At 35.1% G+C, this 14,273-nt stretch overlaps 1 protein-coding gene across 1 annotated transcript in view; it reads right to left on the minus strand.

The window, feature by feature from the left end:
• Positions 1 to 38: 38 nt before the first annotated feature.
• The window catches only part of LOC108366532 (uncharacterized), a gene marked incomplete at its 5' end in the record, with an annotated part of 23,408 nt that continues 9,173 nt past the window's right edge, over positions 39 to 14,273 (minus strand). Inside the window, 4 exons of the mRNA XM_017620956.1 lie at positions 39 to 1,817; positions 9,550 to 9,712; positions 10,053 to 10,158; positions 12,277 to 12,415. Of these exons, the coding sequence (XP_017476445.1) occupies positions 163 to 1,817; positions 9,550 to 9,712; positions 10,053 to 10,158; positions 12,277 to 12,415 (2,063 nt within the window). The remainder of the gene's footprint in view (positions 1,818 to 9,549; positions 9,713 to 10,052; positions 10,159 to 12,276; positions 12,416 to 14,273) is intronic.

The following is a 14,273-nucleotide window of genomic DNA, read 5'->3' on the forward strand; positions in this document are numbered from 1 at the left end:
TACTTACTTACTATAAACTATTTATGCTACTCTATTTGTATTGATGCTCGTTTTTTTACAATTTACAAAATTTCTTTTACTCTTCTACTAGGCAGACTTTCTTTTCGTATATAACTAAGCATATTAACTAAATACACACTTCACACCAAACTTCTAGGAAATCTAAACGGAAACCTCTTTGGTATACTTCGTTCGATCATTCAGATCGAGTACTAGTTTATCGGGTCTTTTCGCACGCCCAGACCCATTCGATTTGGTATTGTTATCGCCCACATTCGGCGCAGTCTCTCCGCTTTTCATCGATACATTTGAAGCATTTGATACGTTACCCAAAGATTGCGTATTAGTGGCGGCCGACTCAGCGCCTTCCGCGCCGCGTATTGCTGATGCTGCCGCCACGGAGCCTTGTGACGTTCCCGCATCAGCCGCAACATCCTTCTTCAGCGTCGCACAGCTTATGGCTGCAGTGCTAAGCGCAGATGTTGACTGACAAGTCAGTTCGCGTTGCCGTCTCCGCAGTCGACTACAAGCGCCTTCACCCACGCCGTCCGAAGAGTCGTCGTCGCTGTTGGTGCTGCTTTCATCAGTGGTGGTATAGAAAATGATATCGTCTGTGGAGTGCACTTTGGGTCTTTGATGATCTCCAGCTGCTGTGCTGCTACTAAAGGTAGACATCGTTAGCGGTAGTTGGCGATCAAGCAAGTCATTGCTACGCGTCTGACTGACATCGGACCGCTTAGTTTTTATTGCTGTTGTCGTCGATGACGAAGCGGTGAGTCCGCTGCTTTTTCGGAACTTTCTACCGCCATATTTATTGCTATTTCGATACTTATTTTTACAATTATCACAAATACGGTAGCTGACATCAGCGCTTCCGCCTTCACCGATGACATCTTGCCACGTTTTCGCGCGCCCGGTGCGCCTTCTACTACTACTGCCGGTAGATGGTGGGGTGTTGGTGGCAGCGCTGCGTACATTGATGCGTCGTCGCTGTGGCACACTCGACTCAACCTCGTAGTCTAAGTCTGGCTGTGAGCACATGCAATCCAATTTGATGTTCGCGAAACTAATACTACCCTCGGGCTGCGGCGAACCCAGTTGTTGGCAAGTGGCGCCGCCAAAGACTTCCTCATCGCCGGCACAAGTGCCAGCTCTTCTACTGCCTCTAGAAACATTACCTATCCTCAAACCATGTGGTGGTGTGAATGGCCGGCAGCTAAAGTAGTGCTCCTTAGAAATAGTCAAGCAGCGCGTACAGATGATGTGGCCCTGCGCACAGCCCAGCGCCTGCTGATGAAAGTCTTCGCTACGCGTCAAGTCGGTATTTATCCCGCGATCTTCGCGCGGTACAAGCGCATATTCTTCTACGGTGGTAGTGCTAGTCTCCACTTCCAGCACCGTGGGCCTTGGCCGTATTGGTTGCGCACCACTGCCATTCGATGTGCTTAAAGGTGCTGCTGGAGTGATGTTGTTGTTGTGTGTTGACTGCAGTTGCTGATTGTACTTTTCCATCTCGCTGTTGAGTGAGAGTAATGGTAAGGCACCGCCAGCGCCATCGCCGCCGCTGGGGCTACCACAACCGCCACCCCCGGCACCGGGCGTAAATGGACGCACTGTCAGCTGATTGTTCGATGAGGCGGCCTGAGAAGCGGCAGCGGCGACCATAATCATGCCGCCTGGCGTCTTGAGACCATCCAAAAGGCTAGATATTGTCATAACAGCAACACCTTTCGGCGGTGCCATCTCTTGAATGCGTTGCAGTTGCTTGCTCAGCTGACGAATTTCTTCGAGTGCCTCCTGATCGGAAAGCTTTGTATCTATGGAAAATCGACAAAAAAGAACGGTGGAAATATGAGAAACTTGCCATAGAGATATGAAATAAAAAGGTGTTTTATATTATGATCAGAGTTCAAATCTGTGTTCACAAAGAATACGGTTTGAGTCTAAACAAAATCTTAAGAAAAAACTAAAAAAAAAAAAATATTAACAGGTGGACATTTCATTTTTTCTGAGGAGTAATTTTGTGAAGTAATTTTTTCTGGATTTTACTCTCAAATGTAATCTAGTTATTATTTGTGAAAATCTCAAAGTCCAGGGAACGCTTTATCAAAAGCTGCGGTTATTTCAGACAGCACCCAGGAAGCGAATGGCGAATAGGCTTCACCATTTTGTGAGATGGTTGGCAAAGAGTACTTTTCCATTTTAAAGTTCATTTTAGAGTCTCATAGAACGCTCTACTGTTTTAGTTTTTCTCTCGGGCCACTCAATCTCTGCTTTCTTTCCTAAATTCTGTATAAAAGAGTATCCCAACTTTTTGTAAGCTTTCAGAGGGTAGAGCTTTTGTTTATTTTTTATCTCTTTATTTCTTTTTTGCTAGTACTCAATGTCCTGTATTAAAGTCATCCTTCGACAATTTAAATAATTCTTACTGCTGACCAGTCTGAAAAACATGTGTATGTACATTAGGGTGGTCCAAAAATGCATGCGAAAAAGTAAAGTCGGAATTTTCATGCTCTACCCCCTAGGATTGTTCTATACCGAAGAAAAGTATACCCTTATTTTTTTTTTGAAATCAAAAAATATTTACAGGTCGCTCAAACCGCCCAAAATTTTCCATGTGTTTTATATTTGGAAAAAAAACAAGTTTTCATAGAAATAGTATAGAGTAGTTAAAAATCAATATTTTTTACCAGAAAACTCTGCTTATCTGCAGGAGATTCCCAATAATAATACCCAATTGTTCACTTAACCATTTTTTCATTGCAACTATATTTTATAGGTCCTCCCAAAACCCACAACAACCTCGAAAAATGCAATGTGTCGACCAATAAAAAAACGTTAGTATTGAAAAATGGTTAAATAAACAATATTATTATTGAAAGTCTTCTGAAGAGAACCAGAGTTTTGCGATCGAACCATATTGACTTTCAAGAATTCTATACCATTTCTACGAACAATTTTATTTTTCCCATATAAAAATACATAGAAAACTTTGAGCACTTTGAGCGACCTCTAAATATTTTTTGATTTCAAAATAAAAAGATAGGGGTATACTTTTTTCGATATAGAACAATCCTAGGGGGTGAGAGCATTACAATTCCAACTTTGCTGTTTTTGGACCTCCCTAATGTACACAGATTATAAAGCACTGCAAATATACCAGCAGAAATACTCTTCACATGTGTACATGAGTAAATGGAACATATATTTTAGAGTACTTAAAAAGATAGGAACAAAAAAAGAGAACATCATAAATTTGAGGAACTAAGCAATGTTACTCAACAGCGCTTTGCTACATAAAACACTGTTCCGCTTTTCCAGAGTACTTGAGTATGTTGATTGCATAAATAGTATTTGAAAACTTCATAGGAAGTATAGGAATACTTATGAAGTTTTATCTTTTAAAATGCGTTCAACATAATGTTAAGAAAAAACATACATTTTCCGTTTATTCCAATATACATACATATACTTAAAATATTGTTTTACATTTCTCGCCGGAAGCTTTAATGTTTGCAAAAAAGTTCGAATCTTTCATACATATACATGATTTATGTACATACATATTATGTAAATTTTTTAAATAACAAAAAATGTGTGTCCATTTTTTACCCGCGACCTGTCTTTATGGCCAGTTTTTTTTTCAAATTGATATTTTCATTTCACAATACCAGGCGCTCATACATGTGAAGTAACAACCCTGCAAACCATTTCTTCAGAGTATTCTGCATTGTAAAGAAATTTTAAAGAATTCGTTAAGATTTAATTCGATTTTTTGCCGAATTTTCTAAAATGAAATAAATTACGCACACTTCCATTATTTTACGAAATTTCGGAAGAAAATCTGTGAAGCAACGAAAATAATGGTGCTATGTGAAGAATATCTTTCAGAATTTTTCCAGAATTTTCTTTATTTTTCGTACAGAAATTTCTTTACGAGTTCGTGTCAACCACTTCATATAATTTTCTTTGAAAATTCGTAAAAAAATCGTTACAGAAATGAGATACTCCTAACGATTTCCTTAAGATTTCGGGAACTTTGGTTTGCAGGGAAGTTTTCTATTTCTAAGCAGAAAATTGTTTGTATAAATTTTTAAATTTCCAAAATTCTACTTTGTGAATTTCCAAAGGCTCCTACAAATGAATTAAAATCTTCTACAAACAAATGTATGCGTATGGAAAGCTTGCTACTTTATATCGAGCCCTAACCGCCAAAATAACGTAAGCGAAATTTTTTTTCAAAATTTTATTTTTGATGCAGAAATATTCCTAGAGCATCTAGATACATTTCTGCATCAAAAAGAAAATTTTGAAAAAAATTTCGCTTACGTTATTTTGGCGGTTAGGGCTCGATATATGTATGTGCGCCTGGTATTGGGAAATGAAAGTATCGTATTGTACAAATAAATATTGGTTCTTTGTATAAAATGAGTCCACTTTCTTAATAAAAATATGCTGTTGGCTAAATATTCAGAGTGCCCTACGTTGTTTCTCCACGTTTGCTAAGAGTCAGCTCTAACATTAACATTGGGCACGTTCAGCAAGGCGCAACAGCTCAGTAACTGTTGCGATTGCACCTTCTGAATGCGTTGTTTTGTACTTCTGATCAACTGAACAGTTGCGTGTTAGATGATCGTAAAATTTTTCTGATCATTTGAGACAACGTGTTGTGTGTTTTGAATTGACAGCTAATGTATCAAGCCGTTCAGAAGACGCATTACGATCATTGATTTTTTTAGCAACGGTTGCGCTCAACTTCTGCACCTTCTGAACCTACCCATTATGTAGCATTAAACAAAAACTTCCAAAAATACTCAAAAAATACTTGTGAAGGAAACATTTTTTTGTGGAAGTTTAACAGCATGGTACTGCTGATTTATGTTCCTCTTTTTTTCGGAACATAATTTGTTTGAGTACTTTTTTTATGTATACACGCTCAATATCTTCACTTCTTTTCCTTCCATGCCCTCTTTGTTAGAGTGTGAGTAGTATACATATTTGAAAAAAAATTCACAGTGAAGCAAACTGAATTCCCATGCAGACCTTTAATAGATTATATCTTAAAAATTTGCAGCTATATGCTGTTAATTTTTCTGATTTAGTGAAAACTGAAGCTTAAAAACACCTCATTTAAGATATTATTTTATATGATTTTTAGAAGATCTTAAAAAATATTTCTGGGAAAATTCCATTTCTTATAAAAGCACAACAATGCAAAAGTCTACAACACTGCAAACAATTTTGACCTTATGTACCAGTTACTAATACGACGAAGCACAAAAACAAAAAAAAAACATATATATATATATATATATGTATGTACATATTTAATAAACGATGACAAATTGAGACAAATAACAGAAGAGAATATATTTATGAAAGTATGTAAACATAAGTTACATACATATACTATCGTAAAACCGCTGGTGGCAATAGAGATCTTTGATATGCGCCGAGACGCTAGGCTAAAAAAAAAAATCATTTGCAGGCAAATTAAATTATATTAAGTGCTTACTCCTATTTTTATGCAAAAAAAAAAAAATATAAAAAATTCGCGACTGGCCGTCAACTACTTAGCTAATGAAATCCTAACATAAAACAGAATATTTGAGCCAGTAAAACACTTTACTGGCGCGACTGTTGGACAAGAAATGTTTACATGCATAATGTGATTTACGAAATCTTAACAACTGGACTAAAATAAAGCAAAGTCTTCTGACTGCTAACTAATGAGCAGAACGAGATTTATTTGCTAATGGCTGTGGCAGTTAGCTGGCGGCGCATAAACTGAGATGGCGTAAAGTGCTACTTTGCACTTTTTGTACTAGTTACAACTATTAGACATAGAAATATTTTGACAAATGATGCAGTTCGCCGGTCACTGTCAAAATCTTTGCTATCTTTTATAAAAAGTGATAAGAAAGAGGAAGAAAAAGGCTGCGGGGAGTTTTGAACGCTGGCGGTAATCAGTGAGTAAGCAAGCGAAGCAGTTCAAATAAATACATATATCGAGCGTTTTAAGCAGCTGACATGTAGTTGCAACTTTAATATACTTGTGAATTATGGTGCATAAAAATATATGGAAGAATTTAATATATATGCACATTAAGGCGTAACACTCTCCATACAAAAGAAAAATTGGTTCATTTGTCCTTCGGAATAATACGATCAATTATAGTTTTGAGCTTTTGCTAAAATATTTCCGAAATGCATGTATTAGGATATACGTGAGCTTGATCGATTTTTAAATACATCCGAAATCGAGTTTCTTATACATAAATAAAAGTTTAGATTTTTTTTCCCCCCAAAAAGTCTCCTCAGATGATAGACGAGTTTAAGCTTAGAAGGTTTGCATAAAAACATTCCATACATTTTATCAAATAGTTTCCGAAATTTTTTTGCGCAAGTCTTAAAATATAATAAACCGAAATTTTTTTTTTTTGGTGAGGCACCTTAGTGTCCATACATATGCTGCAGGTTTGTGGCGTTGACATTTCCAGCCAATATTGCTAGTGTTAAAGTCAACGAATGTCATAATATTAATATATCGATAACGATATCGATAAATAATTCGATAAAAAGCGATACATTTAGGAATGCAAGTGATTGTTCATACATATATAGGCCAATAATGTTTTCATAGCCTCTCAAATAAAAACAAAATTCTTCTGAGAATGACTGTAGTCAATTTCTAAAGATTTGTATTCACTCAAAACGAGCCTAAAATCAGAAATCAAAATTAATCCTTAAAAGCTCTACTATATCTATCTGCAGGAATGCATTGAAAGGTATTGATACTAAGGAGACAAAATCATGGGCGCAGCGACCCCAAATCATGGGTTATACTATTCTTGTTCTGTGCACAGTTTTTAAGGTGCAGTGTTTAGTGGCTTAGATATCACCGTGCCATAGATGGAGAAATTAATTTTTGATTTAATTGATTATTTATATCGACTTTCATGGGGGATGTATTACTTTTTGCTCCCCCTTCTTATCAACGCCACTGGCTGTTTTGTAGATCCATCAATATCGAAGCACCCACAGAATATAATTTCAAAATTTTTGTATTCAATTTGTGTATTTGAGTAGAAAATGCAAAGCTATCTTTAAAGATATCATTGATTAAAAAAAATCCTTAAATATTAGGAACAACTTCGAAATGACGCACTATCAGTGCAGAAAATCCCAAACGGCTAAGAAACTATAAGGAAAGCTCAAATATTTCCAAAAGAATTTCTTAAAAAAACCATAAATATCTCAAATGTTTTCAAAGTTTTCAGAAACCCTGAAAAAAGACCATGATCATCTCCAAAAGTTTCAAAAAATTCGCGTTTTTTTAATCAATACCGAGGTACTAGAAGACTGGTTAACAAAATTTTTTAGACAAATTTTTAGGGGTGAACGAAATATTTTAATATGTGTATCAAATGAGAGCGTTTGAAGAAATTTTTATTTTCTGATTAAATTTTTTTAAGGGGTTGCCACCTATTGTGAAATTCAAAACCAATATAACTAAACCTAATTGAAATATTTGCAAATCTATGGGTGTCAAATGAGAGCGGCTTATGCAGAGTTTATTTTTAAAAAGAATTTTTTGAAGATAGTTGCCACCTTTTGGTAGTTTTTTTCACTCAGTTTCTTGTGAACAAAAAATAAAATGTCGAACATACTTTGTGTGATACTTTGTATAAAAGAAACTGCGTTAAAAAAAAATTGCCAAAAATCAACGCGAATTTTTACCAACTTCAAACTTGCACTTTGTTATTTTAAAATTGAATGGGCTATAAAACTACATTCTAGGAATATTTGTAGTAAAACTGATTAAAATACTGCAAACTTGTATGAAAATTTATAAATTTTTCCTGAGATTTGCACAAAGTTGAGAGCACTAATATTTATTTTTTTTTTGTAGCATGAGCCATGTTTTTATAAAAAATGAGTGGCTAAAATTAAAGTAAAAAATTTTGCATATATTGTGAAAAAATGCCTGTGCTAATAATTTAATGCGGTGCTGTATAATAGGTGTTAAAAGAAAAAACTCTATGGAGGATTTATTTCTTAATAAATATTTTTGTAGAGGGTTTCCACTTGTTTAGTAATTCAAAATCTATTAAGTTGAGAAGTTGGACGAAATAACTTAATATGGGTATCAAATTTAGTAAGCTTTATTTCGAAACTAGTTTGAAAGAGGTGGCAAACCTGCCTGAAAGTCAAATTTAATTTAATCAATAAGTTGAATAAAATCATATGATACGGGCATTAAAAGAAAGAGACTTATGATGGTGCCACCTGCCAAAAAAAAATCAGAAAATTATTTTGGAAGCATGAAGTTTTCAATATTTTTCAAATATAAATCGATTTATTCTGTTTCAGCTCAATATAAAAATACAACTTGGATATGAAACAAAAAGTATTGGCTTATGCGTTTATTCAGACAAATTTTTGCAGAGAGTTGCTACTTGAAAAAATAATTTTAAAACTTTATGTTTATAAGGGTGCCTAGCGAAAAAAAGCTTGCATTTCTTCAAATTTTTCAGAAACTAGTAGCTTCTGTTTCTTCAAGAAAATATTAAGCTTTCTGAGAGCTGGACCGATTTCAAAATACTTCCAAAAATTGTATTATTGTGAGTCATCGATAAAGTTTTGAACAATACTATGCAAGCCTGTAATTTTAAACCATTTTATCATCTGGGGTTATATTTTGGAAAAAATATTTTTCAAGACCAATGTTATTTTTAAAAAGCTCGATTTTCGGAGGGATTTTCAAATTGGTGCAGCTCACGTAAATCTAGATACTCCTTTGCAATACTTTTGCGAAGATCTTAAAATATAAAAATTTTATAATTCCGATGGAAAAACAGAACCAATTTTTTTTTTTAATGGACAGTGATGTACCCTAATGCTTACAAAGAAATTTAAGCTGATTTTTATACTGAACGGGCTAATTTAGTTGAAATTTAGCACATTATTCATACTCTGAAAAATTTCTACTTAGTCTGCTTATTTGTGCATAACATATTTACGGTAAAATAATTTAATATATTTTTTTTTTGTTAATTTTGAAAACATAATATTAAACCGAATATCACGTAGACTGAGCTGTGAGCAAAATCTAGAATTGAATATTTATTAAAGTCCGCTATTTAATTTATTTTGCCTATAAATATTTATAAGCAATAGGACCAGTGCCACTATTTTAAATCTTATTATACCTGTCAACCATCGCTCTTTTCATTAGGAATGGTTATCTAAAAATAAATACCAAACAAACATAAATATTTAATACTCCTACAGTTTAAGATATTTTTAAGCTTCCTCTTTTGCGGTTCTGTAAATAAAGCCAAAATAAATTTTAGAGGGCGTTTAATAAAATATGAACAGCCAAAAATTCGTTGGGAGCCAGAGAGAAAATAATATTACAAAAATAAAATGAGTAACTTATAAAATTGAAGCAAAAACTAAATAAGAGTATTACACACACACATATGTACATGTGTAAAAAAATAGTAAAAAAAAAAACACCGTGAAACGTATAAAATTCCAACTTACCCCCTGAAGTGGTGCCCGCTGCGGGCACTGTGGACGTTGTAACCGAGCTGGGATTAGCGTATGTGCGCACCTGTGGACGAAAATTGAATTTAGCGCCGGAGGATTTGGCGCCCATGCCAATGGTCTCCTGATGCGATTTGCCGCTGCGCAACACAATGTAAACCTGTTATTTTGTAATAACAAAAAAAAAAATAAAATAAAAGCGAGATNTGCCGCTGCGCAACACAATGTAAACCTGTTATTTTGTAATAACAAAAAAATATAAATAAAAGCGAGAATAAAATACAGCGGGTAAGTAATACCATTGCAATGTAAACAACAACAATATGAACAAGTATTTACAAGTTAATCGTGGATTAAAAAACACAAAACTCCCACAAATGTAATTTATACGAAAAGTAAACAGCTTTTCATTTTTAACAACCTTATTTAGGAATTTGTCGTATTTATATATGTATATGTATATAAATTTTTGGGTGGTGGGAGAGAGCTGTGTAGCTTACCTTGCTGCCGAAAATTAGACCCAATAAAGGTGTCACCGTCAATTGAGTGTGACAGAAGAAAATGATGTAAAGCAAGTCAGGATTAGCTGGTGATTGTAGAAAGAGCCTGCGGGAACAGATAGAGCAGAAGAAAAGAAAAAAACAAACGACAAAAGAAATAACAAGAAACAGAAAGGAAAAGGAAATAAATTAGAAATATTACTTTTGTTCCCTTTGCTATGTCATTGTGTTTTCAGGATTGTTGACTTTGCTGTCGTTAAGCTGTCAATTTGTGTTCGAGAAGTGGGCCAAATATTTATTTAATTTTTAATTTTTGGAAGAAAATTTATATAAAATACATATGTATGTATTTTTGGCTCATTTTGCACCTCTACGGATGGAAAGACATTTCTATTACTTATGTATTTAAAATGTAGGTTTCTCTCATTCGGTTTCTGGCTACTAACTCCACTAAGGCGATAATCATTTTATTGAGCTTAAAGCCGATTTATGTGAAAAATTTCTACGAAAAACAATAACTTCGAAATAATAGAAATTGGAGTATGGCTCCGTGCGCAAAAGTTCACGAAAGAGGGGAAAGCTTTTGACTGCTTTTCAGCAGGGAGTGGCTAGAAGTTATTCTTACGGTTTATAAGTAGTTGTAGCTAGCGACGTTCGAATTTTCAAATGCACGTATTCTCTTTGGTACCCGCCTAATACCGATATCGAAGCGAGTTAAAGTGAAAAGGCGAACAAGCTCATGTGCGAATGGGTTTGGGCACCGACGGATCCCTCTTTTGATGACGGCCACAGAAGCATATGATGTAAAGGTACGCATCTGGAATATCTGGACCCTTAATAGGGAAGAAGCATCCGCCCGGCTGGTTGATAACATCTGGTAAGGACAACAATGGCGGCTTAGTGATCGATATCCAGGTCGTGTCTAAATTGCTGAGGGTACCCTATTCCATCCTATTGAATGCTAGCAACACTGAAAAGTGTGGAGAAGACCAACCCGAGAATATAGTCTCTGACGATAAATGTCCCACCGCCTGACTCTGACAACACACGAAGAGTGATTACGCGGCTGGAAAACAAAAAAGCTGTGGGAGCTGACGGCCGGGCAGCTGAGCTATGCAAGTACGGCGGAAGGAGTTGATAAGGTGCATGCAGATCTCTGCCCAATCTACAAAAAAAAACGACCCTTATCGAGTGTTTTGTGTGAAAGACTGAAGCTCACCGTAAACAATCTGATTGGGCCATATCAGTATGACTTTAGACCTGGAAAATCCACCATAGACCAGGTATTCACAATATGCCAAGTCTTGGAAAAGAACACCATTTATTGGTGAAAGTAATCTGACTGTGTAAAATGACGTTGAATAATACTACCGGCTCCGTCAGAATTGGGAATGACCTCTCCAAGCCATTCGACAAAACGAAGTTTCAGACAGATAGAGAAGAACAGCGCTTGGATCTGGGGGTAAACGAGGTTAAAACGAAGTATCTCCTGTCATAAGACAAATAGTGAGAACAAACTTGTTCCTCTCTCGTCGTACAAAAATCATTCTCTATAAGTCACTCATCAGTCTTATCCCGATGTAAGGAAAAGTCTGAAATAACGGTAATTGGACCGTTCGAAAAAAGAATGTGAGAGAGATTTAAAGACATTTGCGCGTTTGACGATGAGCTGTATGAGCTTTACAGCGATATAGATCTGATGCTGCTGATTAAAATACCGCGGCTCCGGTGGGTCGGTCAGGACGTCCGAAAGTATTTAACGCAGGTTGCGATGATGGCAAAATAGAGGAAGAGAAAGGTCTCTTCTGCTATGGATTGACCAGATGGAGAACTTAGTTTCACTTGGCATCTGCAATTGTCGTCAGAAAGGAAACGAATGGCATGCTTTATTGGATTAAGATTCAATCGGGACAGCCCTTAAGCGCTTTCCCGTGCTTGAGAGTTTATTGCCTAATAAGAAAATAGTTAGATATAGCTATGCCTATAAATTTTAAGGAAACTCGTTTAAAGTTGTAAAATTTAGCTCACACTCTTATTCGGGAGATTTCTTTAACATCAAATCCTACCTAGCACTATGGTCGTTGAGAAATAACTGCCATTGTTCAATCTGTATTTCAACCATTCGAATTTTTCGTGCTGTCAGTCTCATGAAACTTACAAATATACGTACTAAGCATATAACTTAACAATAACTAACTACATAAGTGCTATAGATATTACTTACATGGAAACATTGAGAAAACAAGTCAGCAGAAATTCATTGTAGATGGTCATCGAAATGAAGCGACTCTCATTGAATTCTGATGGCGCTTTCCGTACCATAATACACAAGCGTACACCCCAGGCGAGAAATAGAACTTCCACTGTGCGTTAATAACATTTCGATGAACATTAATTTAGTTATACAATTTTTTATACAAATTATACAAATTAGCATATATGTACATATTGAAGGTCACAACCACAAAATTTCGCACAAAAATGAAATGCCATCTCTCTTGATTTTATATGGATGACACAACTGTTCCTGATAAAAGCAAAATTGAAATTTGTTTAGCTTCTTTAAAAAATTTATGCGAATATTGATTTGCTATGACATAAGCAATTTTTTTTTTGTTAAGAAATTTGTAAGTTTTCTGCATTATTCATGGTGCAGCGCAACAATTTTTCATGCCTGAGTGCTATTTTTTGGTTTTTTATGTTGCCTTCAACAAGGCCGCAGTTTTCACTTTGCTAACAGATTTCGTTGTAGTTTTTTTTTGCTGTTTTCTTTTTTGGGTTTTTTTTTCATCACATTCTCAGAATTTCTGTGTGCGCTACACTTGTGCTTCGCATATTTGATTAAGTGAGGTCGTTCAAATCTTTGTTTTTTGTATAATTTAATGTGACACACATTTCAGGCTTACCGCCTGCATGTGAATAGGTGGATGTCCATATGTAAGGCCGTATGCACATCTCTGTGATTCTGAGTATGTGTCGTGGGCTTACATGTGCGTTTTTTGTTTATATCACACCAGCTTATGTTAGTTTTTATTTGGATGTGTACAAACTGCGCTCAGAAAAAAAAAACAAACAAATTTTTATGGCTGAGCGGTGGGTGTACTATGTAGATTAGGACATTAGGCTGGCTAATATTATTATATTGTAACTACAAATTGGGGGTATGAAAATATGTGGAAAAAATACTAAATGTAGTTCCATAAATTTTAAAGAGCACGTATAGATTCAGGAAAGGTTTTCGCATTACTTTTTTTTTTTTTGTTACGACAGACATACAATTTTTTTTTTTAATATTTTCCAATACTTTATTTAGGTAGGGTTAGATTGAAGCGGCTCCCTGTATCTAATGTTGAAAGAAATACACTTAGGCCCAGTTTGCCCGAAGGTAAGCCTAAATATTTTATATGCTTTCTACTTTTTGTATACTTCCATTATTTAGTTTTAGCGCAGCTATGTTCTCATCATTGACATTGTTTCTCGTTGTGACCATATGTTTTGTTTTGTTAATATTGAGTTTCAGTCTGTTTCCGCAAAGCCATTTGTATAAGTTATTGAGACCTTGTTGCAACTTTTTCTCTTTCTTTTAACTCTCCATAGATTTTTATGCATTGCGATTAGGTCCGAAGCGAAGCTACACGGTGTGTACAGTTTGAGAATTTGAAGTCTTAAAAATTTTCGTGCTCGGTGAGTTCTAAATTTGAATTTCTTCCTAATGTAAGTATTTTATCTATGAATGGAGTTGAAATTGTTATACATAAATATAGCGTTGAACAATTTAGTACTGAGTTCTAAAAATCCTCCAAATATTTTGTCTACCAACCTTATTAGTCTACTAAATTCTAATAACTTTATTTTTAAATCGCTAAATCCAACAAACTTTAGTAAGGAATTTACTTGAAACTGTGAAAATAAATTAATAAACAAAAAAAGCTACAGCGACTATATCGACTGCACTTAATTAAGTACATGTTTATGTTATTAGGCATTATTGTCACTCATACGCCATGGCGAGCCAGTGATTTAGGCTGGCAGATTTGTAATCAAGCAGATTTGGGATTTGGGTGGAGACATTTGAGATTTAATTTGTGTACATTTTTACAAAACTCAACACCAAAAAGTTTGCTTTTAATTAGTAGCTACACAACCCGAGTTACTCGCATGCCATGGCATATGAGTGATAGCAATGTCCAATACTTGTATACATCACTGTAATTTTTTTTT

Source organism: Rhagoletis zephyria, unplaced genomic scaffold (assembly GCF_001687245.7).
Source record: "Rhagoletis zephyria isolate East Lansing unplaced genomic scaffold, Rhagoletis_zephyria_1.1 Rzeph_scaffold_02310, whole genome shotgun sequence".
Classification (NCBI taxonomy): Eukaryota; Metazoa; Arthropoda; class Insecta; order Diptera; family Tephritidae; genus Rhagoletis; species Rhagoletis zephyria.